This window comes from Maylandia zebra, linkage group LG12 (assembly GCF_041146795.1).
Source record: "Maylandia zebra isolate NMK-2024a linkage group LG12, Mzebra_GT3a, whole genome shotgun sequence".
Classification (NCBI taxonomy): Eukaryota; Metazoa; Chordata; class Actinopteri; order Cichliformes; family Cichlidae; genus Maylandia; species Maylandia zebra.
In genome coordinates, this window is record NC_135178.1 from 7,317,415 (window position 1) to 7,341,925 (window position 24,511).

The window sequence follows — 24,511 nt, forward strand, 5'->3', positions numbered from 1 at the left end:
CATACACATGCTAATATCCAAAATACATCAATAAATGTAGCATATCTGTTATTAAGGCAGGTGAGACTTGTGTTGTTTGCATGTTCTCTTTGGGGACTTCATCTTCCTCCCACAGTCCAAACATACTAGGTTGGTTAATGTTGTCTGTCTCTGTATTTATTTATTTAAAAATGATTATAGTTTCTAATTATTTTTTTTTTAATTTTTATTTCATTTGAACTTGTTTTTGCTTTTAATTTAATTTCAGTTAGTTTCCATTGTGAGTTTAGATGTTATTGTTTGAAATGTTTAGTTTGTTAAGATTATCTTGGTTTTAGTCTTTAATTATTATTAGGAAAATGTAGGAATATGTAAGAGGTAAGATTTAGGAAAATCATTATAGGTATTACAAAAAACAAACATATTGCTTGAAAACGTGTATTTTGGTCACATGTAAGAGGAAAGATTTGGGAAACTCAATAAAATCTTGATAAATGTCCACCAAAGCCTTGTAAGATAATTTAAAACAAAAAACAAAGAAACTTTTACCAGACTAACAGGATATATTCAGGATATATTCTCTGCATTTTTAATGTTAATTAATGTTAATTCAGTAAGTTTTACCTATAAAAACTAAAACTACATAGTTTGAGTTTTTATAGGTAAAACGACTTAAGTTAACTAGGTATTTTTAGTTCCCTTAACCAGTTTATTTTCCTTTAACCAGTTGATTAGTTTTAGTTAACTATAATAACCTTGGTAATGAGCCTGTGACCGTAGAATCACTGTGATTAGCCGTGACAGGCCCGTGTCTGACATAGCAAACCATGAACTGCGTCCTGGAAGGAAACTCTATAAAAGGTAATATAAAGAACACTCGAAGAAGATGCGAACTGAAATTTGCTGTAAAAATAACATATTTAATTCTATAATAATTCTATTGATGAAAGTTGTTCAAGCTACGAAATTGTTCATTTGGAACGAACAACGGGACTAGCTTATCTGATGTAGCTAAACTGGCTAATAATGAGTTAGCTTTAGGGGGTCATGACCCCTAACATTTTCAAACAGAAAAGTGCACTTTTCTGTCTGAAAATGTTTCGTTTCATGGTATTAAGAGAAAGAAATATTAAGGTTATAGTAAAATAATACAGTATAGTAAATAACAATATTGTGTCAAACTTGAACTGTGGAGGGGCTGTGTTGTGTTTCAGCATTTGGGAAGGCTATTCATGCCCTGTCCCGGGTTGGAGATGAGCTGTGGTTCGATCCAACGGTCAAGGGGGTGAGCAGCAACAGCAGCTAGATGTAAAAATGCTCATTGACGCTTTATTAGGTACACTTTGAGTATTTGCCAAGTTTAAAAAAAATTAATGCTATTAAACTGTTGTAAATGGCTTGCTGTCCTATAATCTGTCAAAAACGATTGAATAATATCAAGTCACCACATGCCAAAGAAGCTCTATTGGATCGAGTTGTGGTTGAACATTTTCATGTTCTCAGGTAGGCTTTAGCATTTAAACCATGCTTATTTAGTACTCAGGGGCCTAGAAAATATCCCTTACACCATTACACCACCACCATCAACCTGGATTGTTGACAGACGCCAGGAGGGAGCCATGCTTTCATGCTAATTTATGCTGACCCCACCATGTGAATATTGCAGCAGATATCTAGACTCATCAGACCAGCCAACATTTTGTAAACACTACAGATTGTTGTTAGAAAATCACAGTAGACCAGCACATTTGGTATTAACAAGCATGCAACCTTGAAAGTCACTTCAATCCTCCATTCTGATGATTGGTTTGAACTTCAGCATGGCATTGTTGTCATGTGATTTGCTAATTAGATATTTGTGTTAATGAGCAGTTAAACAGGTGCAACTAATAAAGTGACCAGTGTGTGTGTACAAGAGCGTCTGTATCGATAATCTCCAGGTGTTAAGGTATTCACCACCTTACTTCCTCCACAATAATTTCTCTCTCTCCCTCTGAAAGCTGGCCCTGAGATCAGTGAATTCTGCTCATTCTGCATACGCCTGCTTCCTCTTCTCGCCGCTCTTCTTCCAGCAGTACAATCTGGATTCAGTCAGGGAGCAGGACAGTGGACCAATCAAATGCAAGCTAGTCATGAAGGTATATCGGCATTGCTGGTTTTTCATTTGTAGGCAGAAACATCATCTTAACAAGTGACTGTTCAGTAAAATTAGGGCTACACATCATGCCGTTCTTTCAAGACTTTATGATTAAACTGCGTCTCTTTGTTTTAAAGTGTGTGCTGCCACTTTTCCGTTGTTCGACTTCTATTGAGCACAGTGTGAAACGGTGTCAGATATCAGTCAGCACTGGCAGTGACCAAGTGATTGTTCAGTTTTTCTGCAGACACGGTAGGAAACTGCATAAATGACAGTAGGTGTGCATGCAGTTTATATTTTGAACACATGGTGGCACTGTGCTCTAAGTGTCTCTGTTTTTGAGTTAGGCATAACAAAAACCTACAATGTGCGTTTCCTGGAAAGTGAGGCGCTGCAGGCAGTGTTTGCTTCACACCTCTGTCCCAATGTGCTGAAATCTCCTGCCAGGTTAGCATTTCAGCATTAGAGCCTCACTCTTCTTTTCTACAATCAGTACATGCTGGCTGCCTGTTGGTTTTGTGTTTTAGACAATACCAAAAATATATATTGACAGAAAAAAAATGTTAAAAGTAAGCAGCCAGAGCTGCCTGTGTGTGTTTTCCTCTTTCTTCAGGCTTCTAGGCGATATGGTGATGCATTTCCACGCGTCTCAGGAAGAAGTCACTCTGTCGATGTCAGCCCCGAAAGTCAGTCTGAGAAATTACAACGAGGGGAGAAATGGTCAGTTAATGTCAGACTGCCATTTAGCTCAGCCCACGTGTGGCTGACACGTTTCACAAAGTGCTTGAAAGTTGCACAAGCTTTGAGATGAACATAAAACTTCCTAACATACTGCATGTTCAGTTCTTTAAGCACATCAAAGGAAGCACTGTAACGACTGCTGTTTGACTTGGATGTACCTGTGTGACAGATCACATGAAGATGATGCACACTGAGATGTCCTTACACCCAGACGAGTTTGACTACTTTCAAGCCGGAATGGACTCAGACATAACCTTCTGTCTGAAGGAGCTAAGGGTAACGGGGTTATTTTTGGAGGCCTCCTTGCTCCTGTCACATGAGAATATTATGTGTGCGGAGAGTGAGAGTGACACTAGCTCACATGTGGGCAATTCATGTCTAAGAGGTCATATTGCTGTCCTGTACTCGGTGCTCGGTATCATTTCCATGTGAACTTTCCCCTCAGTGCTGTGACTCATCTTTATAGCAAAGATGTCTTGACCCGAGTGAGGCTCCACTACGTAGAAAAAGTAACTGAAGTTGAAGGCTCCTCATCGCATGCTTTATTATAAACTTTAAAACCAAGTAGGAATGAGTGTGGACTTTATGGGCTGCTTAAAGGTTGATCTTCAGCTATTTATAATTTGATTAGCAGAAAAAGCTGAGAGAAGTGTAATGTATAGACTAGTGTGGTCAGTAAAGCAAAATCACTGGGCTTATAGAAAAACGAGACAGTTTTGTTGGATATTTGAAATAACAGTCTGTGTACGTTCAGTTAATGAGACTTGGCCTGCATTAATGCCTACAACTCTTCACACTAATGTCTTGGAAAGTCACTTGGGCTTCCCGCTGTGAGGCTCCTCGTTAGCCCGCCTAGTCATCTTGTTCCTGTCGGTTTTGGAAAATCGGGTTTGGACGGATTAGAAACTAGGCTTTAAGTTTTAGTCTTAGCCTTAATTTGATGTATATCTCCAGGCTGATAATAGTTAAACATGTCACAATATTAGCCCACACTTTTCAGCAATTAAACTCAGTTGTTGCTTTTTTGTTTTTGCCAGGGGTTACTGTGTTTTGCGGAGTCACATTGCCTTCCGGTGTCGGTTCACTTTGGCACTCCAGGAAAGTACGTTTCCTTGCTACTGTCATGACCTTGAGTGGAATTTATTCACTCAAATTACACAGGCTCTGTGGTGCTGTTCAACAAATTAACACCAGCTAGACTGCAAAATTCTTTAACGTTTATATATCACTAGTCACATCACTAAGTGAGCAGTTGTGGTGTGTTTGCTGCTAAAAAGTAAAAGGTGCTGACAAATAAATAAAAAAAAGAAGACACAGTGAAGGGATTTCTGCCATGGAAACGCACTTTGTTTGCAGGCCTGTGTGCTTCTCTGTGGAGGACATGGTCCTTGAGGCCACTGTGGTGCTGGCTACGCTGGCTGACTTTGAAAGCAGAGGCCCCTCACAGCCTACAGAGACCCCAGCCCCGACTACACACAGGTAACGACCACCCCTGACTTCACTGGCAATACTTTTAATCATCAGTGCCTGGGGGGAAAGAAGGGTAATTACTGCAGCTATTTTTTTAAATTAATTTGAGCAAAATAAAAAACCTGAGAAAAATCACAGAACATAAAAGGAATTCATCTCAATGAAAACACAATAGACCACACAATCTAGTTAGAAAACAAGTCATTGCCAGATAAAAATGCTTAAAAAAAAGATCAAAATCATTCAAAAAACTGTCATAAACAAAAAATCTGCTAAATACTGCAACAGATAAATCATGCAGATTAACTTTCTACATAGTCCAGATATTTTATGACATAGAGAAAGGGTCCTCGGGCCTTTTTGAACAGCCTGTTTGTTTGTTTTTTAGTGGAGTTTGATGTCATTTGTCTTACCCAGTCTATAATATCTGATAGCTTGAGCTTCCATTTACATTTTTAAGCTATTAGCCTAAAAGTTTGTTTGTAATTATGCCCCTAGATGGCAATCAATTAGAATCTGCACTCATCGGACACTTTATAGAAAACCGTTTTGCCTTCAGAAATATTCCTTAGCTATTTTAGTCCACACTGACATGACAGCATCACATAGTTGCTGCAGGTGTCTTGGCTGCATGTCCATGATGTGAAACTCCTGTTCCACCACATCCCAAAGATGCTCTGTCTTACTGAAGACTGGTGACTGTGGAGCCCATTTGAATTCAGTGTCTCATTCAGGAAAGCAGTTTGAGATTATGAGAGCTTTGTGAGATGGTACGATACCTGCTAGAAGCATGTCAGAAGATGGAGATGTACACTGTGGTCATAAAGGGATGGACGTGGCCTGCAACTATAGTGTGGCCTATGATGCTCAGTTTGACTAAGATCCCCAATGTTTGCCAAGAAAATATCCCCCACACCTTTACAACACCATTACCAACTCAAACTATTGAAACAAGGCAGGAGGACATGCTTTCATGTTGTTTATTTTAAATTGTGGTCCTGCCATCTGAATGTTGCAGCACTTCTTAAATCATCAACATTTTTCAGTATTCTGTTGTTCAATATTTGTGAGTCAGCATGAATTGGATTGTCAGTTTCCTGTTTTTAGCAGACAGGAGTGCCACTTATTGTGGTCTTCTGCTCATGTAGGTTATTTGAATTACTGTTGACTTTCTATCAGCTTGAAGCAGTGATACATCCATCCATATATCTTGTATACGATTATTATTCTAACGATTTAAATTGGCAGGAGTTACATGGGTTAAGGAATTATGGCGTGTGAGGAGTGTATTTTATCATTATGTTGACCAGCTGGTGTCATTGTCGCAGTCTTTGTGCGTCCAGTTTGTCAGGTCTACAATCCAGTGTGCTGAAGAGCAGAACTACCTGAGCCTCTCTCCTGGCACTCAGTCAAGCTGGTTTGCCCTCATTGGCTGTTTTTAGCCTCTTAAGAGGCATCATGTTGCAGTAGCCAGCCTTGTGTCTGTAACAGAGATAAATAGGGCAAGGTCAGGGCACGCAGAGTTGGGTTAGAAGCCCGTCAGTGTGACAGTCTATAATCCCCTCCTCCACGCTATGCTAGCCAGAGTCTCTGTCCTGCTTTGCTAGCCTGCTCTCTCCCCATTGTCCTCTACTTGTGCGTCTAGTTGGATCTTATTACACCATTCCCAGCTGCACTGCTCAACATCTGGGTCATTTGTAGCTCGTTTTGCTTGTGTACACTGCTGGAAGTCTGCAGAGACATCACCAACCCCATGATTCGACCCTCTGCAGTGCTCCTGTCCCTAATGCTCAGAATTGATCTGCATTTTAATACTTTTTTTTCCTGATGAAATTTATCATGCAGGATATTTCTGACTATATGCAATGTATTTGTGTTTTTCATGGTATGATAAGTACAATACTTGCTTGCCTGCAGACTCTGGGGCCTTTAGAAGCCTCTTTACTCCTTCCTGCTGTGCTCCTAATTATGTGTCTGGGTTACGTCTGAGGTTGACGTGTCGTGTGGTTGCATGCACGAGGTTGTTGTTTTGTTCCCTTTTACCGTGCTTAAGGCTGCTTTCACCATCTGCTGATACAATGCTAGGTAGTGTTTTTGTAAAAGCAAATAACAATGTTTTTAATATTTATATGGATTGGAAGCTACTACACAACATCCTCATTTGTAAAACTAGTAGATATGTTTATCAATACTGTCTGAATATATGTGTGTAAAAACACTCTGAATCTGTGTTGAGAAACAAATTTGCACCCATGTACCTGCGTCATCTACAGCTTGCAGACACAAGTGTGTTCTGTCTGTTCCCAGCTGTGCAGATGCAGCTGCTCTGCCTGTGGGTATACATGAGACTCAGAGCAACAACCTCCAAGTTCTTCCTGATGTAACAGAGCTTGTTGAATCCAGCCAAGGCAGCCCTATAACCTACCCACCTGTTCTGATGCAACTCCAATGCCAGGGCGACAGTGCTTGTGCTGGAATGACCCCACCTTCCAGCATGGTAATAAGAGCTCGCTCTTGATTTTTAAATCTTAACTGGGATCTGCAGATGGCCTGTGTGTTCCTTGTGGTTTGGATGCTCTACAGTCTTTCTGAGAAGTATGGTTCAGGGTGTGCTGCAATGGTTTACAATATCAGCTGAGACATGTCTTATGTTCTTTGTCACCTTTTTAGATTTAAAGACTTTTGCTGGAATCCCAGTTGAACCCCAAACCTTTTATCAAATGTCTTCTGTGCAACTTTCCCTGTTAACACAGGTTTATTGCTTAATAGTGTTTAAATTTAAGACTCTGATGAGCCTTCAGGTCATCCTCCAAGCTGCAGACTGCACTGTGAGGACACCTCCGGTGCAGGCCCGACTCAAGACAGGAAGCGTTGCCAAAATAAAGCATGCTAGTCGAAACTCCACCATCCAAAAAATATTTCAAATGCACAAGAAGATTATGAAGGCAGATGTGCAGCACTAAGTGAACTTAAATTTTTGCCTGTGTGCATGTGAAATAACTGACTGCTCCAATACTGTTCTGCATATCAGTTCTGTAGCATGTCATTATTTTGAGCAGATTAATTGTAATGATTTATCATAGAAATATATTTAGAAAAATCCCCCGCTCGCCCCTGCGGGCGGTCAATCCTTCAAGCTCGGGTCCTCTACCAGACGCCTGGGAGCTTGAGGGTCCTGCACAGTATCTTAGCTGTTCTACTCAAGATCTTGAGCCAGTCTCCCTGTGGACACTGTTTTTAAGTGACCCTCATGCAGCGTCCTCTGTTGTACTAAGATTTAACATAGAAATTGACAGGTGGTCAGAGCAAATGCACAAGTGCTGTAAATCTAAAATGAGAAAAAAAAAATGGCAGAATGTTCTTGAATGAACTGCATACACTCATGTTTGGCTATTTGTATCCTGTAGATCTGCTCCCTGCTGTTCGAGGCCATGTCCTCAGAACCTGGTGATGATGATGGTGCTCCCAGACTACCTGTCCTGGCATATTTCAGTGATGAGGAAGACTATCCGAGAAGCCCGTCACTCTGAGGGAATAGCAGTCGCTAATTAACAATATTCTTCTGTAAATAGTTATCAAAGTGTTAATCTCTCCAGAATAGTTTTTATTAAATATTGTTTATTGTTAAAATGTTTTTTTTCCAGTTACTGTTCATTTGAACAATATACCATCCATGTTGTCTGTCAATAAAAATGTGCCATCTCGGGAAGATGCCACACCCATCTGATGGTAACTGGCATGCATTGTGTCTGAGGAATGTGGTAGCACAAACAAAATATACAAAGTGTTCCCAGACTGTAGAGCAGTGAGCCAAATGTCCATGTTCATGTGAACAAAACGCAGCTGCAGTGTTCAATACACATCAGAGCCATGAAATACAGCAGGTTAATAAATATTATAGTCTTTATTTAAACATTGTACACATGTGAAAATGTTTTTGTTTCTCCCACATAGACATGTTCTGGTTTAAACAGAAAGATGAGGCGGATGAGAAGGAGTCATCCAGGGAGGTGTGAAACAGGAAGCAGGGACCATGGAGCTTACAGTGGTAGTGCCAAATGACTGGGAGAAGTGCTTTATCATTTTTGTTAAGGCTGCTTGGATTGTCCTCAGTGCTGTAACACTTACCGGTAGAAAAAAAATAAATCACATTTTGCCAACTAACACTGTTCACCGCCCTGAATCTGTTCTCATTTCAACATGACACCTGACAGGGTGTCACATTAAGGAAACGATCCTTTCGATTAGTGCAGATTGTAAACAGTGATCTAAAGATCCATGGGAAGGATTTTCTAAGTGTGGGATGGCTTTAGTACTATTCCTGATTGAGTGCAGAGAGGAAGCAGATTTCAGGAGAAAGGGGGAGGGGGGATAAAAAACAACAACAACAAAACACTGGGGTTAAAATGATGGTGTAAAGACAGCAGAGCATGATGGGAAAGCTCATTTTTCCAACTCTTATGGCTACTTAACAGTTTAATGCTTTGTGCTCAGTGCTGGCACATTTTTAGGGGGAAGGTTGAAGACTTATTTGCCAGTATCAATGACACATGATACAAGGCACATTGTAATATTACACAAAAATGTGGATTTTACCGTGAAACCTTCCTGTAGTGACGCAAAGAAACATACTGACCATTTTTCACATGAAACCTGCAGTGACATGACTTAAGAATGCGCCACTGAAGCTCTACAAGCAGGGGGAGAGGAGGGAGGGAGAGAGACAGGAAAAGCAAATGGTGACTGTGAACAAGAGTTTCTGTAAGCTACTTGACGCGGCGAACAATCCCCACGGAACAAAGAGGTTACAAAAATACATTTGGTCACCTGACCAATTTCCGCTGCGTTGAACTTTTTCAGATATGCTCCTTAAGCTTTGTGCGTTTAAGGCTGCGAGACCAATTCAGACCAGCGGATATGGAGAAGTCTCTAGCCTACACATCCATTTCATTGACACCGATTGCACATTACTCAATAGACACACACTGAGGAGCTCATGTGCATTCATCACCCATTCATACACACATCACACATAATCACAATCAAGACTTCAGCAGCAGCTGTGAGATTAAAGGGAGGACATCAGTTTGACACTATCATTTATACTATACATATATTTATCTTGAGAGGCTTTTGAGCTACAAAATACTCTTAAGTTACAAAATATGTGCAATACTTGAACTGGTATGGAAAAGGCAGCTGCCACTCTTTATGAAATCTTGTTGGATTATCCTGCCACAAGAAACAAACCATCTGTGTAAACCCATGTCACATCACACTTGTTTTGTTTCTGTTTTTGCAAACATTTAATGTAACATCCCAGAACAGCATACCATTCATATCAAACATATGCTCCCTGCCCTTTCGTACAAGTTTCCAGTCCCTTTCATAAAGGCTTCCTAAGTACCACTGTATTATTAAGTGCTTGCACAAGACGGACCCATTTATTGAGCCTTAATGCTGCCATTTCTCATGCGCTTCCCTTCTTGAGGACTGTTTAGTTCTGTTCGGCAGGCCAGTACGTGGCCACATTCACATGCTAACACACACTCTTGGGCTATGTCAGCATCCGTCTTCTCTGAATTGCAGCTTCTTTCCTGCGGCAACTATCAGAAGAGGCTGACTTATCCTCATCAGCATGCCCAATGATCCCAGCCAATGGGATTATCTGGTGAGCATTGGAACACTGCAGCCCGGCCAACAGGGTGTCTGGCCTTTAGTTGGATTTATCTGGCCACTGTCTGATGTAGAAAACGACAGAGAAAAGGGCATGTTGAAGGATTTCTTTTGTTTGTTTTTAAATGTGTGGGGTTGGCCAAGTGGGGGAGACGGTGGGTGGATGAGGCAGAGTAGATCCTTTAGGTGTGGGGGAAGCAGACATTAGCTGTACATCCTGGCCAGCAGGAATCAAAGCAGTCCATCACCTGCAGCGGCAGATGGATACTCCGTGCAGACTCTAGTCAGTGTACTCAGCGACTATGGAGAGCAGTACTGTGATGTCATCTGGTTTTCCTCCTGCATGGACAGGAAACAGCAGCCAGTTAGGTTTGTTGCTTGAAAAACACGTTTGTAACCGTTCAAATTACAAAAAAAATACTCATCTTTTTTGTAATACTTGGACACTTACCTCTTACATTCAGTCCATTGTCACAGGCAAACTGTGCGAAAGGTGACATGTAGTTGGGGTCATAGGCCAACACATGGGCCTGCTCTGCGATGCTGCGGGCCGTCTGCTGAATGCTCTCATAGTTTGTGTTCTGACGAACCAAACAAAGCAGGCATTAGGCGTTTATCGTGCCCTTTTCTGATTCTACGGCAGACATGTTTGTCACTCACTTTGAGTTTCTTCAGCTCTTGCAGTATCATGTAGTCTGGCATGTTGTCAAAGAGCCCATCAGTGGCAGTGAGGATGATGTCGCCCAGTTGTACATCAAAGGAGGTGCTGTCTGCAGCGTCAGGGCTGAGGGACAGACACAGGTGAGTTTCAGGTAAGAGACAGGTGCAGTAATTTTTGTCATTAAACATACCGACTGAGCTTAGCAACAGAAACTTGGTTGCTAATGGATAATGAAAAGTTCAGGTAATCATCACATGAGGTTTTTTTTGTTTTGTTTGTTTTCTTGGAAAGGACAGTTGGGTCCAAGAAAAGGTGCTGCCATTATGAAGGTGCTTCAAATACACAGAGGCAGGAACCAAGTTAGTTTGCCAGTGTCGGGTTCAGTTCCTGGAAGATGTCCTTACCCCCTAAATCCAGTCAAGAATGTGATTCATTACAAACTGTCTGGACTGCATCACGACACAGTGAGCCAAAGCTCCCAGGAACAGCCTGTCCTGTGCTCTAATTTTTTAATGTATTTTTTTATGAAGCCAAAACTACAGTCACATGGGGGGAAAAAAGCTGCTGTAGCGGCTGTTCTCGCAGCTAGTTAGCACTATGATGGCACAGCCACACTTACCAGAGCTGTTCCTCATTCTTTGTTATCTGTGCACACTGGGTGATTCATCATTAACATATTCATAAGCCAAAGACATTTGTGACACTTGATAATTACACAGCCAGTATAGTTATGAAGATAATCATTGGGCAAGAAGGCAAAAATCTGTGGGCTTATAGCTATGAAGCAATGCATCGAGAACATGATGTTTCCCTTGTATATTATTACTAATACAAAGACAGGCAATGAAAATGAATGTACAAACGGACTTGTGGCAAATAAAGAGCTGTGTGGCATTATCATAGAGAGTGCAAAGTGCTTAGCTGTAGGTTTAAACATCTTTATCCAAACTTTTTAGTGCACTCTCAGGAATGCTGTAACTAGTTGTTAGCTTTGACCCTTGCACTCTTTTCTGTTAGTTGCTACATTAGTGACTGAAAGCTTAATCTGCTGATGCACTAGGACTAAATCCTTCAACCAAATGAAATGCTCGAATGTAAAAGGATTTCTCAAATCTATGGGCTGTCTGAAACAGAAGCAAGGTCAGTATTTAAGAAAAGTAAATACATATCTATAGTAACAAGTAAGTGCACTTGCAATCTTTTGTTTTTATTTATTTTTTTAAGAGTAAATTGCTTAATTTAAGAGGAGTCTGCTGGTGCAGGATTGGCTGTGGACTTGTGGATTTGCCCCATCAGCCCACACAGACTTTGACCTGAGGTAAGAGGGAAAGCTTGGTACACATCCAGGGCCTGTCCTGCATTCTAACATCTACTGTGCTGCTGCTTGGCACGCCACAGCAACGAGACACAGCAGCACGTGGCCTCAGACACAGTGGTACACTGCAGCTCGCTGCAGCGCAGTTGCTATAGACGCTCAGCCTTGCAGCAGGCCAGGTGCGCAGGCGCTACTGAATGTTGTTTCAGCAAGCAGTCTGCCTTGTTATAAGTACAGTATCATGTATCACATCTGCTGTAAAGAACACGTGAATGAGCAATGAAGTGTGCTGATGACACCCGTCCGTGTCACCGGCAGACTCGCTCAAATGAGTGTGGGAGAGCAGATGCACCAGGTGTTGCTCGTTAAGTGTTTCACCTGTCACTGAGGACGGCCCCCTCAGCCCCTGGGGGAGCAATGGACAGCTGGAAGGGGGTGTTGAAGTAGTGCTGCTGCTCATCTGAGCGGTGAACCACCTCCCCTCCCCGGACCACCAGGAAGCCAGAGTCTCCCAGGTTGGCCGTGTGCAGCCGATGACTCTGCCGGTCCAAAATCACAATGCAGGCCGTGCTGCTTCCTAAAAATAAAAATAAAACAAAAAACCCACACGTCACTTTTTATTTTCAATGCAAAAAAAAAGAAAATGTTTAAGATTAAATAAACAAATAAAAATGGGTAAATGCAACACTATAGCACATTAACCATCTCTGCACCCAAATACGTGTTCAGCTCCCAAAAGAAGAAAGATGCACAGATGCAACATTTAAAGCTGGAAACAGCCAAAAATCTTTCAGCTTCCAACAACAGCGGAGCTGTCCTCACTGGTGCTGCAGACAAGACAGGACAACTAACTTATGAGTCTGTACTCAGAAGTTAGCAGGAAGCCAGTTAGTCGTCATGTAAAGATGCCTGACTTATTTTTATAAAAACACAAATGTATAGCACGACTTTACTCGTAAACACAGAACCACAATACCAGCAAGATGTATGGAGGTAGAAGGAAGACTAAATAGATTTTAGGACTAGGAAAACAATGATCACAGCACTCAGCATTCTGAAAATACACATCAACATCAGCCGCTGCAGAGGCTATATGTGGAAACGGGGTCAACAGATCTTCGCTTCATCAAGCGGCTAACTGATAAAAAAAACATTCTCAAGGCACATTTTAAAAAACAGGAGACAACACACCCGGTTAAGCTGAAAACAGTGTGAAAGGTCACACAGATTTAGATCAAGCGGCACAGTGCTTCGGTGTCTGCATGTCTGTTAGTTTACCAGACGTAAGGTTTGTTCGTGTGTCCATCTGATTTCTGATTAGAATAAACTGACCGAACATTTGCATTTGCATCGTTTTGCCCTTTTCAGAGGAGGCCGAGTTGTAGGACAAGTACTGTGGTTGCTAATAACAATAACAATTAACAACGCCTGAGTTCTTTTCCAGTATGGCGTGAAAGTGTGACAATAAGCCAGCATGCACAGCACTGGCCCACTGGAACTGAAAAAGGTTTGCGCTGGAAACCATTTATTGATTATTTTTAATACCTGTGCTTCTACTATTGTCACATGTAAATAAATCATCTATAACAGCAGGAAGGACAGTCATTAGGGAGTACAGACTTTAATACATACATTTCTTTAAAAAACAAAAAAGCAACACTTTCTCTTACTTTCCTTTTAGTTTTACACAACTTCCAAGTGAAACTGGGAGAAAGACAAATGAGGTCAACTTAAAAGCACAAACTTAACAATGAGAAAAGATTTTTTTTTAATTTGTCCTTCTGTGATGAAAGGAGGAAACACGAGCTAGTGGAAGAGGCGGACAGCGTGTGATCACACCCTGCTGGTGAGTCATCTGGCCCACCAAAATATGCTCTTTGGGGGGATCAACCTTCAAAACCCCCTCACGCACTCTGACTCACTCCCTTTCGTGTCTCCAGCAGTACAAATTACTCACGCTACCGGCCTCAAGAACATTCCTTCTGCCATAAAAAAGCAACACAATACAGCGTTGTTTCCCCTGGTGCACATGTGATAACGGAATGGAAAAGTACTGACACGCGCCGAGACAGATCTGTTCCAAACACATTTGTTCACTGATGTTACGTGTTTGTACACGTTCTGTCGTCGGGAAGCGGCGCAGAGCAGGAAAGGGACCGGTGGAAGTGAAGTGCATGGAGCAGGTTGGGCCTAGTGACGTCCCTTGGACTTTCGAATGTGAGCTGGCTGTTCTATTACTCATGATGCAAAAATCTCTAGCCAGCTACCATTAAACAAAACAGATGTAAACACAGCCCAGCCCAAGAAAGCTGAACTCCATGGAAAGCCTCCTGTTTATTGCCTCTACACAGCAATGCTTTAAATCTACTGCCCTACACAGTGCAAGTATGTACCAGAGATGGAGCATAAAGATTTGTCCACAGCAGCTGTCTGCAAAGACTTGTTGTTGTTTCTTGACAATTTTCAGTAAACCCACAACGCTGTGTTCAAAATTTGTACAAATTTTAATGATTGAAAACAAAAAAAGCTTTGGTGGCCTTTATCGTCAAATGGGCACCTTAAGTTGTAGACGCGACTCAGATTTGAAGTCAGCAGATGTTCAGTGTTTTGACCTCTTCGACTACCAGCTCTCAAGGTAAATATCTCTCGTCTATGTGGCACCCTCACTTTGGTTGACCCATTTCCAGAAATGGCCTCAAGATATGAAATGATCTGATGAAGTTAATGAATTATGGACTATTTCCTATTAAGCCATGGCCTTTGAGGCTTTTAATAATGGCCACCATTATTTCAGAGCAATCTTTTCCTCTAACAGCAGAATTAGGTTTGGACCTCAATCCCAGACTGTTATAAACCAAATCGGATTTTTATAGTCAATTTTCAAAAAGTACATGTCACTTGATTCAATTTCACACTTTTAAAATTTGCTTTAGAAAAATAAAAATAAAATCCTGCCAACCAGGCCTTTAAGATCCAAGAGATATTTTTTTGTAAAGCACAAGAATTTGTGGATGTTTTTCATCACCCAGAGAACATTTTGTACCAGTTTGTATTATGTCACTTGTTGTCTGTTTCTTCTGTGAAGTAATGACGTCTATTGCAAACCAAATCAATATGTACAATTGCACCACCCTAATACTTAAGATGCGAGTCTTTCAAAGACTCGATGTGGGAGCAGTGGTCTTTTTCACCATTTTGAACTGTTAATCATAGATCACCAGTTGGGCCTGCTGAAGGTTATTTTTAGAGAGCGTCTGCACATTGTTTCTAGCTGCAGTTCAGTGTCAGATTTCAAGGCAATCAGACTTACAGTGCAGGAGATGTGGCTTTTCTTATATTGAATTTGTTGTGCTGTAATCACCTTGATACCATCTAGCCGCCTGGGATCACATTACTTGGAAAGCATTTGCCCATCATTTCCATCGACTGTGCCAAATTTTATGGTTGTAGCCCATTTAAGCTCATGATTTGACAGATAATAAAAATATATATAAATAAACTGTTACAAGCTGAATATGGTTCTACGCTTTTGGGAAAAACTGTTTACAGTGGCTGCACTCACCCAGTAGTGGCACTTTGTTCTGCAGTAGCTCATAGTAGCTGGTTGTGAGGACTCCCACTGGGTTGCTGGGTACAAAGCGTCCTTCCTTCACTAACCTCTCACATGTCTTCATCAGTGTACCCGAAAACTGTGACGGGTCCACGCCATAGTCTCTCCAACCACCTACACCATCCGCCACACCTAAAAGGAGTTGATTTCATTATGGGAAATAATGATTAATCCCTTATTACATTAAAAAAAAAAATCTTTCCTCATAACCATTAATTGTGTAATATGTACAATGTTTAAAAACAAAACTGAAAGAAATCTGCAAACTGGAACTCCATGTTTCAGTTAAGAACATTGAGGATTAAACTAGCACCAGATATGATTTTTAACATTCCACAAGTAAGCCTGGAGGACAATGCCTTGCAGCTGCATGACGAACAACAACAATCACTCCCAGCAAGATGGAAAAAGACGCAAAAATGACAAAATGTACAAAGCTTTCAAATGTCCCATTACTCAATTCAAGCATTTCTCATACTGATTGGTAGAGTCTCTGCTCATCTAACGACTTCAGAAAGTTGCTTCAAGTAGCTCCACATTACCGTCCCGCTTTATGTTTGTTGTAATTTAACCCACCTTAAAATCTGTCCCCTCAGTTAAATGCATTAAATCCATAAGGGAAACCTTCATTAACCTTTTTACAGAAACATGGCCTGCTTATTTGAGTTTCACTAAGAGCTTTTGTCCCCAAAGGAGCACTTAGCTAGGTGCAAGGTTTTCCTAGGAAGGAAACTCTAGTCTTGTTACTCCCAGGGCGCAGACATCTGCTCCACTGACCATACATGGAGGAGTCTCACCACCCTGTGCCACAGCTAAGAAACAGGCCTCCTCAAGTCAGACACACAGTCCAACTGATGTGCCGAAAAACAACAACTTTGCGAAAATATCACAGTAATCAATAGCAATCATTTAGAAATACCCAGACAGTCGTTAGATATGCATAAAAGCTGCTAAGGTCTTCAATAATAGGTTTACACGGGATCAAGGCTTCCGTGCTTAAGAGTCTTTTTCATCAGCAGGTTTTAAAGTATCGGTTTTGGCTGCTTAAGATATTCTTTATGTCATGAATGAATGCTGCACGCAATATGAACCCACTAAATGTTCAAGCGTACAAAGAAGATGCAACAAGCACAAAAGTCTGAAAAATACACGCACAAATTTAACACTCAGAAGGCATTGACATTGAGCCTTCTGATCAGTTTCATTCTGAAAAAAACCCCCAAAAAAACAACAACACGTGCAACCCACGGAGGGGCTGACCCCTGACCTGTCAGTCACGTCTTACTCAGTGTACACGGAGCAATGTCTTATTGTTTGGTTAAGGTTTCATCAGCAAACAGACATGGGATACTCACCCAAAACATCGGCAGATCTGTGTCGGGCAATGAAACACGCGTCGTCCCCATAGCACATCCCTTTCTTCAGGATCCCTCTGCGGAAATCCTTTCCAAAACCGCAGCTCGCTGTCACCAGACTGTAGTCACGGCTGTCTGTCTGAGAAAGTCCGCCGATGACAGCTCTGGCAACCAGTCTACCGTACGACAGCACGGACAACATCACCTACGACACCAGCTCCCACCAAAAAAACCGGCCAAGCTAGCAGTCCTGCTAGCTCAGCGTCGACGCGAGCACACTATTATATTGACTTGCTAGTTTGCTAACGAGGCTGGAGATGTGCGGCTGAGCTACCCAGACAGACAACAGCCGCCACGCACGCCCAGACAATGCCTCCCGCTGATATGACCACAGCCTCCGAGTGCTTTATTCTTCCGCTGTGATAACTAGGAGAAAGTTAAGGAAAAACGTCGCCCGTTCTCCTCCAGAAACCCTGTAAGCGTTGATTCTCGGCGGCCATGGCGCCACTTCTGCCTCGGAGACGCTACATAACACAAAATGTGGACCTACAGCCCTGCGGTCTCAACACACTCTGCTCCACGAACCCGGTCTTGTGACTGCTCTGACGTCAGACATCGTTACGCAACGTACACTTCCTGATATGGAAATGTTATATTCAGTCAGCTTTTACTGTATAAAAAGGCCATAAAACTCCAGTAGTAGGCAGGTTTTACGCGTAGATACACATTTTAAGGACAAAAATACATTTACATGGCCTTTTTCTGAACAATTATAACACATGGAAATAGCTAAGAATATATTACATTAAAATAAATAAATAAGAACGCAAATAAAGACATTAAGACTTTTTATTCATGAATTTGCTACCCTGTACATATACAAGACTGCTCACATCTGGGATTATTTACCATTTCCCTAGATGCAACGTAGTTTGCAGTATGTTCTATCTCCCCCTTGTGGGTATCCCTGGATGGAAACTACCCTTAATTATAAGATGTTCTTGAGCAAGATGGTTAAGTATTTTCGTTTACAACTGTTGTTTTTTAAAAAGCTGTAATTTCTTTGGAATAAATACACTCAGACAGAAAATTTCCCCCTAAAATACACTCAAATGTTTATTAGAAAGATTTAGACATTACAAGAGTGCATCTTTGTTTAATTTAGCACGACTTGTTTAAAAATGTGATGCAGTGTACAGTCAGCGTTCTAAGACACTGACGGTTAAATGAACACAATATAAAGTTTACAGAAGTAAACAGGTGTTTGTGACTTTCTCCATAGTTGTATAGCCATTAATAACATTAATTATTGACAGTGGGGGGGGGGGGGGGGGGGGGGGGAACAATGATAAAGGAATATGACATGAACGAAACTGGAAAAAAATTGTGCACAGCTTCAAACAAGGCATTCCTGTGCATAAGTAGCCATATTGTTACATTTTTCCTGATTGAACAGTCATATGTGGCAAAGACTAGCTGCAAAATGGGAGTGCAAAACACCTGAGGTTTTCATGGTGACATATCAATTTACCCCTGTGGACAAAACAACAAAAATATTTTGCTTTCATCGAAAAGGAGTGAATATCTTTTCAGTATTGGCAGCATGAAGGATAATCAATCCCTCAAATGCAGAAGAACAGAGCAGAACAAAGAAGTCAGAGTCTGGCCACCCCTTCATTTCTTGGCTTGCTTGGTGACCATGCTGCGGGGGGGAGTCACAGGACGGCTGCCGTTGGGCTTCTTCTTCTCAGCTGGTTTCAAAATCTATACCAGGTTGAAAACATTTAATGAATAGCTGTACACCGTCTGTACAAATAGCTTAGATTAGATCACTGCCACGAAAACGCAATGCTTAAAATAAACAAAAGGTACTGTACCTGAAAAGAGCACATGAGAGTCTCATCCACGCTCATCATGGCACCAGCGTTGTCAAACTCCCCACAATAGTTAGGCGCTGAAAACAAAGTGACGAGCTGCCTCTTTGCGAAAAATTCATAGCCATCCTCGACAACCTGCCAGTGAGAAAATACAAATTGGAATGACATGTTTACACATTTTCAAAATACATAAACTAGGAGTAGCCTCAACTAAATCATGCAAGTAGACATGAAGGTGGTCAGATCTAAAGCGCAGTCTAGCAGTCTAACCTAATGGGTTATGGTTCACAGGATCTTTAACTCAATATAAAAACTCAAAACATATTGTCAGGTTTGTAAGTGGAGTCTGAGTGGAGTTTAGAATCAAAACCAGCAGGGTGTAAGTGAAATGAAGACTTGAAGCTTTAACTCAAGCACTCCAACAAATAACAAAAAAGATTCCATTTATTGTTAAAGGCATCTATTATTAGGCCTTACTGGCCTACCACTCCAAAATAACCTTTATGTATCTAATTGGTTTGAGAGGAAACTAGATTTCTGCACCTCCTTAATAGTGGCACTTCTACAAATGCACATGCATGTTCCCTTAGATGGTTTTAAGCCCAGAAATTCTGCAGGAAAAGTTGTTATTCAACACTTTGGCAACACCTGCAGACACTGGAAGGCAACCCATCAAAGACAAACCGATCAAAAACTCTGGCAATAAAACATGTACCTGCAGAACCGGAGTTACCAGCAGTAACTACTTTATTCTGAGCTTGCCGTTACTCTCTTGACAATGTAGGCTGCTCACTTGTGGTAGATAACAATGCAATCAGTCGATGACTAGCCATACCGAATGTTGATAACAGCTTTTGGCCAAAGGCTAACGGTGCAGACTGATTCAATTTTATGTTTGTGGAGCAAATGAAGGGTGTGCTGCATCTGTCTGCGCTTGTCTGGTAGGAGAGGCTTATGACAAAGCACAGAGAGCTGCACAAAGTACCGCGAAACACCAGCCTATCAGTTTTGCAGCACACAGATAAATCTGATTAGACACTAGAGCTGGGCGATATATCGAGTTTTTAAAACATATCGATATATTTTTATACGAGATATAAGATGTGACAATATCCTTTATATCGATATAGTCTATGTTACGTTATAATTATAGTTGTGGAGCCGCAAGTTTGCCTCTCTTTCGTCCACTTTTGTCTCTACGCAACGTTACTCCGCCTCGCCTTCACTGAAGACAACTCCCCCTCCTCCCCCATCGCTTCACATGCAGGCAGCGACAAGACGGACACGGCAAATCTCCGTTAACGAGTTACTGCGCATCGCCCCGAGCTAAACATGCTAACGAGCTAACAGCGCTAACCCTAAAATCCTTTCATTCTCTCAAAAGTTGATAGCGCGCCTTATGTATGAATTCTGGTTGTGCTTGATGGCCGCGAACTGATTTTATGTGGTACACGGCGCTCAGCAATCTGTCAAAAATGTTTGAGTACGACTTTGGTAAGCTACGGAGCTGCACCGCTTGATAGATTGTCGGCGCATTACGGCTACCGAGGAGCTTCGCGGAGTGATATGTACTGTGCATCAACGTAATATTACCGTATTGTGTGTGTATAAGGACCATAAATGGCACCTGTAAGAGACGTGGTTATGAAGCGGATTTCAAACTCCAGGCTATCAGTCACACAATAAAACTTGGGAACAGAGCAGCTGTGAAATCTGTCTGTCTTTGTTATTACGCTCAGCGTCTTTTAGTTTACATTTTGACTGCACAATTGTGAGCTCTTTGTTTAGCACAAAAACAACCTTGTTTTCTTTTATTTATGGAGCATTATTATTTAATGAATGCTCATAATTTAATTTTGAGTAATTTTTCATGTACATCTGTGCTGTATGTTAATAAAAGTGCCTGTGTGACATCTGGGACACAGCTTTGACTAAGAACTCTCTTTTTGTTCTTACTTTATGGCTTAAAAAAAAAAATCGAGATATATATCTTATATCGCCATCCAGCTAAAAAATATCGAGATATGAATTTTGGGTCATATCGCCCAGCCCTACACTATACACTTCACAATTCATCTTGATACGTCTATCAGCAGCTACATCATCAAGTACATTAGTGGCAAAGGTTTACTGGTCACTATTAAAGTCTAGCCTGGCCTCTGGTCAGGAGTTTCAAGTAAAACTTGTGTATTTACGTTCACAATCACTTGTCTTAATTGCAGACTCAACATGCCTCAACAGTGTTTTTCCTTATTAGTTGTCATACTGACCAAACTCTATTTTTACATTAATAAGCTACACATTATATTCTACTACTACAAGCTACTGTCTATTCTGACAAACATCTTTTCCACAAAATTACACAAGACTGCATTGAAAGCTGAGCTCTCTTGTCTTTGCACTGGCATTAAGTGGCAGCATTAAAGTAATTTGTGACTATTCTAACATCAATTTCTCTCCATATTCTTTAAGTCTCTAGATATTTTTTTAAAAGTAAAGCTTTAGTTGAACACGTAACAACCTCTGGAAATGCGCAAATAATTTTACTTTGATGCAAACGCAAGCCAAAACGGTCAAAACCCACTGTCCACTACACACACCACGTGTGCTAGTATATCATGTCCTGTACCAAGTGTATCTTGCCTCTGGCCAGTACACGGCCACCTCCCACAGTGAAGTTTCTATTTGTGATGACGGAGGTGATTACCTGATGGGCACGACAGATCAGGTCCAGGTCATGCTTGTGCAGGAACTTGGCTACCACCTCTGAGCCAAAGGTAAATGACACACCCCTGTCGTTCTCCCCCCAGCCCAACACATCCTTGTCTGGATCAGACCAAAGTAAATCGCACAGCAGACCCTGGTCAGGCACGTCAGTGGGACGCATGATGCGTCTGATCTGCTCCATGGACTGAAGGTCAGGGGACAGTCCTAAATGGAACAGTAAAGTAAAAGTACAAATAAACACACTGATACTGAGGTCAGCACCGATTGGAACTGGGTGAGCTCCATGTCAGGTAACAAACTGCAAAAACAGCGTTTCTCAAGGACAAATAATAAACGCTGATATCAAATGTACACTACTTCTAACATCATGCATACAACCAAAACACTTTAGAGTTGATAGTAGGGTTTTGTGCCAAAACATTCATTCTGCGCATTATAACCCACCGCCATGGCAGCAAAAGATCTTCTCATCAACAATGGCGGCAATTGGGAGGCAGTTAAAACAATCTGTGAAGGTCTTCCAGAGTTTGATGTTGTACCTTCTTTTACCTAACACAGTAAGACAAGAAATTATACTTCATTTTTTTCCATTATCTCATACCAACAACTTCCTCCAAACAGTTTAACCAGCAAAAGATAACGCAACAGAGAGTCTGACAGGTACCCTTAATGGACACAAGAGGCCCCAGGTTGGACATTTCTAGTCATTCAACAATACTCACACTCATCATAAAAACCATATATTCTGTTGATTGAAGCACACTCATGGTTTCCCCTCAGCAGGAAGAAGTTTTCTGGGTATTTGATTTTGTAGGCCAGTAGAAGACAGATGGTCTCCAGTGACTGCTTCCCCCTGTCCACGTAGTCCCCCAGAAACAGGTAGTTGCTCTCAGGAGGGAAGCCCCCATACTCAAACAGCCTTAGCAGGTCATAGTATTGCCCATGGATGTCACCTGCAGGGCAAATACCAAGCTGAATTATACACATTGCTATTGAGTCATACACCACTTATCATACGTCAGTACATACTATCAGTCAATTGCTGAGTCAATCTTTCTGGTAAGTAAGTGCATAGCTTTTCTTACCACAAATCTTGAGGGGGGCCTCCAGCTCCAGGAGAATGGGTTGACTGAGGAAGATCTCCCTGGACTTGAGGCATAATCCACGAATCTCGTTCTCCTGCAGCTGAACATTCTTGCCAGGTTTTGCTCCTCTGACTGGAATAAGAAGACAAAAATCAGTAAGAATAACACCTAAACACTATTCCAGATAACCCGGGCATGGCATCTCTGCCCGGACGCCAATTGGGACAAACGGTGAGTGTAGAAGCCATATGCCGTGACGGAATTCGCGGTGTTTGTGTATGAGAACACAGTGTACGTGACATGTCGTTTCACACCCTTCAGACACACCAATATTCTGAGTCAAGAGACGCATTACATAAAGGTGGTAGCCGACATTAATTAAAAATATTACGTTATCTTGCAAATATTTCTGATTATTGTTACTAGTTATTGCAGCAAGATGAACACGAGCTAAAGCTAGCTATCGACTATTAGCATTTACCATAACATTTAAATAATAAAACAAGTGTTTCGTGGAAATTTTTGTATTTACTTACCTTCTAGAAGCCGCTGGATGATACTATCTATGTTGAGCTTGTCAACATCAGCCATTGCAAGCGTCGGTGTTACGAAAAAATCGCTCCAGTCAAATCTAGGTCTTCGCGTTGACACACTTGTGAAAGCTAGCCCGCTAGCTATCCTAGCATTAGCTTGCTTATGTTAGCTTCGTCTATTTTCCGGCTGAGGGTAGAAGATGTTGCCGCGACCCTGATACCGTTTAGCCACTAGCCGACACTTTTGACAGCCTAATACGCTACTTAAAGATCGCGATTTTAAAAATGCCAACATCAATTGTTTCGTTTTGTTAAAAAAAAAAAGGGACGGGGACTATAAAAATAAGCGTCAACCAACACAAACGGTTGCTAGCGACGGTGTCCCGTTTCTGTTTTTCCTTTGCCGCACCTTGTACTGCTAAGCCAGCGGCTTGTGCTGGTAGCTGCTACACTACTGCCCCCTACTGTGCTGGATGGGGACAGCTTCAGACCTTCTGAAGCCCTTTAATGTTTTTTCTTTGGATATTTGTTGATTTTTCACTCATTTTCAGTCCAGTCCTTGTACCTGACAATTTTCAGAGGGATATTTTTTTAAATTTACGTGCTTTGTAAGCTACTTAACCCACAAAAGGGCCCTAACTCAATAAATGAATCAGTGTTGTTTCTACACATAACACGTTGAGCCACTTTGGTATAGCCACCTGACACAATACCTGAACGTCATGTCGTTTGGAGAACATGAAAATTATACCAAACACACTGCCAACACAGTACAAAGTATATCTGGATAGAAAAACACACACTATGGTTTGGCCTCCTCAGTCGCCAAGTCCTCAACATTATCGAAGCAGTGTGGGATCATCTCGACAGAAACCAGAATAACAGGCAGCCAACATCCAAAGAAGAGTTTTGATTGTCCTTCAAAAAGCCTGCAGAACTATTCCTGAAGACTGCTTAAAGAAATGCTAAGAAAACATCCCTAAAAAAGTTCAGCCTGTTGTGAAGAATAAAAGTATTGATATCAAATATTGACTTTGAAGTTCATTAGAAATTTCAAAACTTTTGGCTTATATAGTGTATTTCCATGTATGTTTGATCTCGTTTCAATAAATTACTCCACTTATTTTCCATTTCCCTAGTAAAGTATAATGAAATTAGGTTTTTTTCACCATACCGGATATTAATTATACGCAGTTCCTGTTCTGTGTTATCTGATTAGGAAATAATTCAGTATGATGAACACTTTTGCTTCAATTTGAATATCAGTTAACCAATAAAACCCTTAGAGATGCACCAATTTCTAGACAATCAAGAAATTGATTTACATGTAAAATAAAGAGATACA

General features: G+C 41.3%; 3 protein-coding genes across 6 annotated transcripts; 1 reads left to right on the forward strand and 2 right to left on the reverse strand.

Moving 5' to 3' along the window:
* The first annotated feature begins 587 nt into the window (after positions 1 to 587).
* Positions 588 to 8,491, forward strand: rad9b (RAD9 checkpoint clamp component B). 4 transcript variants are annotated; one of them, XM_004567325.3, is made up of 11 exons: positions 588 to 840; positions 1,194 to 1,264; positions 1,980 to 2,117; positions 2,254 to 2,368; positions 2,464 to 2,563; positions 2,730 to 2,836; positions 3,027 to 3,133; positions 3,895 to 3,959; positions 4,214 to 4,336; positions 6,635 to 6,824; positions 7,735 to 8,491. In XM_004567325.3, exons 1-11 carry the CDS (start codon positions 807 to 809, stop codon positions 7,855 to 7,857), a joined length of 1,173 nt encoding a protein of 390 aa, XP_004567382.1. In that variant the 5' UTR covers positions 588 to 806; the 3' UTR covers positions 7,858 to 8,491. The 4 variants fall into 4 exon arrangements, with proteins under 4 accessions (XP_004567382.1, XP_012779028.1, XP_012779029.1 ...); XM_012923574.4 differs by lacking the exon at positions 588 to 840 and having other exon boundaries at positions 1,183 to 1,315; XM_012923575.4 differs by lacking the exon at positions 588 to 840 and having other exon boundaries at positions 1,221 to 1,287.
* pptc7a (protein phosphatase targeting COQ7 a) lies at positions 8,213 to 17,536 on the reverse strand. Its single transcript, XM_004567327.6, has 6 exons — positions 16,945 to 17,536; positions 15,542 to 15,721; positions 12,358 to 12,556; positions 10,664 to 10,787; positions 10,455 to 10,584; positions 8,213 to 10,342 (listed from the first exon to the last, which is right to left on the reverse strand). The coding sequence occupies exons 1-6, from the start codon at positions 17,144 to 17,146 to the stop codon at positions 10,284 to 10,286; spliced, it is 894 nt and encodes a 297-aa protein (XP_004567384.1). The 5' UTR covers positions 17,147 to 17,536; the 3' UTR covers positions 8,213 to 10,283.
* Positions 17,537 to 18,034: 498 nt separating this feature from the next.
* Positions 18,035 to 23,591, reverse strand: LOC101478362 (protein phosphatase 1, catalytic subunit, gamma isozyme). The gene is made up of 7 exons (XM_004567326.5): positions 23,170 to 23,591; positions 22,634 to 22,765; positions 22,271 to 22,501; positions 21,993 to 22,097; positions 21,529 to 21,752; positions 18,822 to 18,956; positions 18,035 to 18,708 (listed from the first exon to the last, which is right to left on the reverse strand). Exons 1-7 carry the CDS (start codon positions 23,222 to 23,224, stop codon positions 18,619 to 18,621), a joined length of 972 nt encoding a protein of 323 aa, XP_004567383.1. The 5' UTR covers positions 23,225 to 23,591; the 3' UTR covers positions 18,035 to 18,618.
* Between the last annotated feature and the right edge of the window lie 920 nt (positions 23,592 to 24,511).

Coding starts and splice junctions, on each gene's coding strand:
- rad9b (XM_004567325.3), top strand. CDS start 807: ATGAACTGCGTCCTGGAAGGAAACTCTATAAAAG. Junction 2,118..2,253: donor AATGCAAGCTAGTCATGAAG/GTATATCGGCAT, acceptor TTTGTTTTAAAG/TGTGTGCTGCCACTTTTCCG. Junction 2,564..2,729: donor GTGCTGAAATCTCCTGCCAG/GTTAGCATTTCA, acceptor CTCTTTCTTCAG/GCTTCTAGGCGATATGGTGA.
- pptc7a (XM_004567327.6), bottom strand. CDS start 17,146: ATGTTGTCCGTGCTGTCGTACGGTAGACTGGTTGCCAGAGCTGTCATC. Junction 10,585..10,663: donor AAGAGCTGAAGAAACTCAAA/GTGAGTGACAAA, acceptor TTGGTTCGTCAG/AACACAAACTATGAGAGCAT. Junction 10,343..10,454: donor CAATGGACTGAATGTAAGAG/GTAAGTGTCCAA, acceptor CTGTCCATGCAG/GAGGAAAACCAGATGACATC.
- LOC101478362 (XM_004567326.5), bottom strand. CDS start 23,224: ATGGCTGATGTTGACAAGCTCAACATAGATAGTATCATCCAGCGGCTT. Junction 22,502..22,633: donor GGCCCCCCTCAAGATTTGTG/GTAAGAAAAGCT, acceptor TTTGCCCTGCAG/GTGACATCCATGGGCAATAC. Junction 21,753..21,992: donor GATCTTTTGCTGCCATGGCG/GTGGGTTATAAT, acceptor TGTTCCATTTAG/GACTGTCCCCTGACCTTCAG.